The 4623-nt window shown below is 57.7% G+C and overlaps 2 protein-coding genes across 2 annotated transcripts; both read right to left on the bottom strand.

Annotated features, from left to right (window-relative positions):
- Window positions 1–281: 281 nt before the first annotated feature.
- DQ04_09501020 (hypothetical protein) lies at window positions 282–1955 on the bottom strand (the record flags this gene model as incomplete). The annotated part of the gene is made up of 1 exon (XM_009315955.1): window positions 282–1955. One exon carries the CDS (start codon window positions 1953–1955, stop codon window positions 282–284), a length of 1674 nt encoding a protein of 557 aa, XP_009314230.1.
- A 321-nt stretch (window positions 1956–2276) lies between these two features.
- DQ04_09501010 (hypothetical protein) lies at window positions 2277–4304 on the bottom strand (the record flags this gene model as incomplete). The annotated part of the gene is made up of 1 exon (XM_009315954.1): window positions 2277–4304. One exon carries the CDS (start codon window positions 4302–4304, stop codon window positions 2277–2279), a length of 2028 nt encoding a protein of 675 aa, XP_009314229.1.
- Window positions 4305–4623: the final 319 nt, after the last annotated feature.

Here is a 4623-nt window from a genome sequence, read left to right as displayed (position 1 = left end):
CACGTGGTACGCGTTGCGGCCGCAGCGACGGCAGAGGATGTGGGTGCGCCCATGGCGCTGGCCCATCGACGTGGTACCCTTCGTCATCTTTGCGCCTGTGCAACTATCAGTGTGTGCGTGAAAGATAGAGAAAGGAAAGGAGGGAGGTGAGAAAGAGTGAATGAGGATAGTTGGAAAAATATGCACTTCTCTGGCACGCAGCCTGACAATATCAATGACGGCGAAGAGAAAGAAAGAAAGAAAGAGAGAGAGAGAGAGAGAGCCAGGCTGTTTTCCCTCCCCTAACGGAGACAAACCCAGCGCTGAGAGAGCACAGTCAGTGCCGCATTCTCATCCTCCCCTTGCTTCGGCTGCTCTTGTTGTTGCTGTTGCTTGCTCGCCTCCACCACCTCCTCTTCAGCATCCTCCTCGGTGATGGGGATGTGCCACGTGAGTGGCCTCAGCTCCTGTATGCAACGCGCGTACGGTGCCGGCAACTCCCAGTGCAGAAGCGTGCGGTTGTCCTCACGTGAGCACTTGAACGCGATGCGGTGCCGATCCCGCCAACGAGCGAAGAAGCGGGGGCTCAGCAGCCTGAAGTGGTGATCCCGCATCATGTCGTTTGTCAGCACCCACACCGTCTTCTCAACTGTGCCAGCAGCAGCGTCCGTCGGCGTGGTGAGCTCCAGCGCCGCGTAGAGCCAGCAGAGGTCGTCATTGAGGCCGCTCGGCGTGCAATAGAGAAGACCGTCGCGGCGCCACTGAGCCGCCACCGCGGCGTTGTCTGTCGTTATGTTCCTCGCCTCACAGTGCCGCTCGTGCAAAATGACAAGCGGCCGCATGCCGCGGCGCCGTGCCTCTTGCACCGCGAGATCGATGAGGTGGAAGTTCACTGTGACGTCCACAGAGCGGTGCTTCGACCACGCAACGTCCTTCGCCGTGATGCTCTCTGCCCGCCTACCGCGTTGCAGCAGCAGCGCCCGCTTCGCATCCTCATACCAGCTGCTCAGGCCGTAGTATCCGAGGTTGGCGCCGTCAATCAAGACGTCGATGCGGGAGCCGTGCGTGGCGACAAACCGCCTCCACGCCTCAAAGGCGGTACGTAGACGCGTGATGTTGTTGTTGTCACTCTTGCCACGCCGCGGCATCATTGCCACCTCTATCACGTCGTGCAGGAGCCGCGTCTTCTGCGCAGTGGTAAAGCGGTGGCCTCTCAGCGCGTCGCCGCAGCACGGGCAGGTCCCCGCACTGTCGCGTGGGAGACATACCTCCGTGACACACAGCCCCGTCCCTCCTACTGCTGCTGCTGCTGCCGCCGCCCATGGACGCAGCACTTCCCTCACCATCGTGTGCGGCACGCCCATGACGTGCTCCTGCATCTCGCGCAGCATGAAGTGCAGCGTCGACACCGGCTCACCCACCGCCACGCAGAGGCGCCCGAGGCTGATATAGTCGGCCGCGCGCAACTCGATGCCGTGCCGCAGCGCCTCCTCGTACACGGCAAAGGCCATACGGCGATCCCCACGCTGGCAGCAGAAAGCCAGAAACACCGAGGCGCTTCGCAGGCGCAGAAACCTCGCGGAGGCCATGAAGGAGAACATCTGTATTGCTGCAGCAGCATCACCGACGGCGCACTGCAGGCGAAGAATCACCGCGAGCACACTCTCGTCGGTCCACGCCGGCACCAGCTGCGAGGCTTGCACTTGGCGCACGAGCTCGATGCCCATGGTCTCATTGTGTGTCTGCTCACATAAGAAGAGGGCACTCGCGAAAGCCTTCATTGAGAAGACGGACTTTTCCAGGCCAGCGCGAAGCTCGCGCGCCACCTGCTCCACATCACCCTTGCCGACGAGCTGCCCCACCCTGCGCTGCAGCTCCTCCGCCGGTGTGCAGCTCTTCCACCGCGGCTGGCAAGAGCTCAGCGGCTGAACAGTGGCGAACCACGAGAGCGCAACGACAGTCAGCCCACGCCTCATCCACGCATATCACGCCCAGATCACCCGCCCTCTTTCCCCCTTGGTGTCTCCAACAGTGAAAGACGTCTGTGCATGGGTGTGTTTGTATGTATGTATGTATGTATGTGTGTGTATGTGTGTGTGTGTGTGCCCAGACGCAGACGATCATGTGGGAAGATGGGAAAAAGAGATCAACGCACTGAGCACATCCCACTCACACCAGATGCCGCAACGCAGCGCGAGACGCAGCCAACACAGAAATAACAACAACAACAACGGAAAAACAATTCTACAAAAATGGAGGAAAGAGACGAAGTCTAAGTGACTGATAAACGACATATCTCAACTAAAGAAGCTTCGCGCCCTCCTCATCGTACACAAAACGACGCACTGCGCCAGCCAGAGAGCCAAAAAGAAGAGGAACATTGCCCAGATGACGTACCGAAACCAGAGTGTATTTCTTTGAAGGAGTAGGAAAAAGTCACAATCCCCTTGCGTGCAAACCTGTTGGCAAATGAGCAACGCAATCTGTAAGGTCGCAAGTGGGAGCATGGACCACATGATGCGAAACACACTTTCCTGGCTCAGCAGCAGGAGGGCGAACACGACTAACAGAAGCAGCAAGGAGGCACCCGCCAACCCAATTGTTTCCAATATCCTCACCCCGCACTCCGAGATGTTTACCACCCCCACCACCAGGAGGAAGGCGTTTAACTCAAATACAAACAAGCAAGAGGCGTAGACCATCCGTGCGAAGGCGGAGTACCGCTCAATTTTTCTTTCGCGGCGGAAACCAAAGCACGCAAACCCATAAGAATTGATAGAGTCATACGTCGCAAGCATCCGGAGCAGGCGCAGCATTGCAAGAACACAGGTGACGATGGTTGCGCCAACAAGAAGCTTGTACGAATAGTCGCCCCCAATCTCTGGGGGAACATACGTCTTATCTGCGATCAAGTATGTCTGGTAAATGAACTGCGGCATTGCCACACAAAGAGCGAAGCACAGGCTTGACAAGACCTGAGCGGCCATGATATCGTGCAGAACTGCGACGTACTTCTCGCGGCGGTTCGCAAAATAGTACCGCATGAACGTGATGAAGCTGATGAAATTGTACAACGGCACCACTGGCACCACGTGTAGATGCGGGGAAGGGAACGAGCAGAACATCTTGCCGTACACAGTATCCCGCTCCTTCGCACGCATCAAAAAGATCATGCCAATAAGATGTGCCGCGTACCCAGCGCCGTACATGATGGCCGTGTAGTAACCGTATGACTGGTAGATTGTCTCCTCGCCATACTTCATCCAGTGCGCCAGAACGAGTGCGATGACAACAATACAAAGCAACTCCACGAGAATACTAGCGACCATAAAGAAGATGTCAAGATACCACATAGGCTGCACGTAGTTTAGCCGAATGGAATTCAGACGCCCCGGTGGGAGGACGTGGGGGTACTCGCACAGAAGCTTTACGAACTCAAATCCACTCTCCTTCACAACTGTACACTGCTCGGAATCGAGGCGAATGAAGTGTAGCTTGAATAGAGAGGGCAGGTACTCGTACACACTCAGCGGGACACACGGGGATTCAGCGGGAATGATGCTGTCCACACAACGCTGCACCTCCACTTGCACCGCCTCGTTGTCGAGGTCGAGACGCTGAGAATCGACTATCATGCGCACCAGGTATGGGTTGAGACGCGCCTCATTCAGCTCCTCAACCGTCACAGGGTTCCCCGCGGAGCGGCTCGACAGGGCGGCAGCGACAAGGTGGCCGAAGCACTCATTAGGATTCTTACGATACGCGCGCAGGGTGGAGGAGAGATCAATCTCAATGCGCAGCGGCTCTACATCCTCCTCCTCCTCCGCATCTTCCTCATCGTTGTCCAGATCCTCTAAGCTCGGGTACACAATATGAGCGGGGCGCATATGACATTGGGACGTGTCGTCCATGTGCTCTACCTGCAGCGCAAGCGCGTTTTTCTCCGTGTCAGCTGTGCTGTTGCCCTTTCTGTTCGGCTCCAGCAGCCGCTCCAATAGGCTGCTCACGCTACCTGCCGCGAGCTGCAGCGCTCGTGCTGCGCCATTCCGCACCCTCACGTTCCACATCTCAGGATGCTGTCGGTCCTCCCCCTGCGCATAGACCAATGCCTCGTCGCTGCTGGGGTTTGGCGAGCCGAACGGGGCGTTGGGGGGCGCGGCCAGTGTCTCCAACGACAGTGCGGTGTGCAGCGACACGCTCCGGGTGGTGCGCGACGCCAGCCCATTGCTGAAGCTGTGCGGCGACCCGTCATCGAGGTACAGCGGCTGCACCGACACATTCGAGGAGCTATGATGCGACAATACATCGGACAGCCTCACACTCATGCCGGAGTTTTCTATTCTCTCTTTTCACCCCACCCCGTTGTTCCTTCTTTGTTTTGTTTTTCTTCTGCGTGTAAAGCCGTTTCGCTTCTTTGTTTTTTGTTTCTTTTTTGTTGTCTGCCTCCTCCCTCCCTCCCTCTCTTCCGCCCCCACTGTGCCCACGCTGTGTGTGTTTGTGTGTGCACCGCGGACTCGGAGACGGCGCCCCAGTCGCTCTGAGGTGAGACGACACACCGGCGGCCGACGCCAATCTTTTGCAGTCCCCCAACAGCAGTCAGAGGCCTGATGGATCGGGGGCAGGCGAACCGCAGCGAAAGGAGAC

Source organism: Trypanosoma grayi (assembly GCF_000691245.1).
Source record: "Trypanosoma grayi strain ANR4 Tgr_950_V1, whole genome shotgun sequence".
Lineage (NCBI taxonomy): Eukaryota > Euglenozoa > Kinetoplastea > Trypanosomatida > Trypanosomatidae > Trypanosoma > Trypanosoma grayi.
This window is presented reverse-complemented; position numbering and strand designations above follow the sequence as displayed.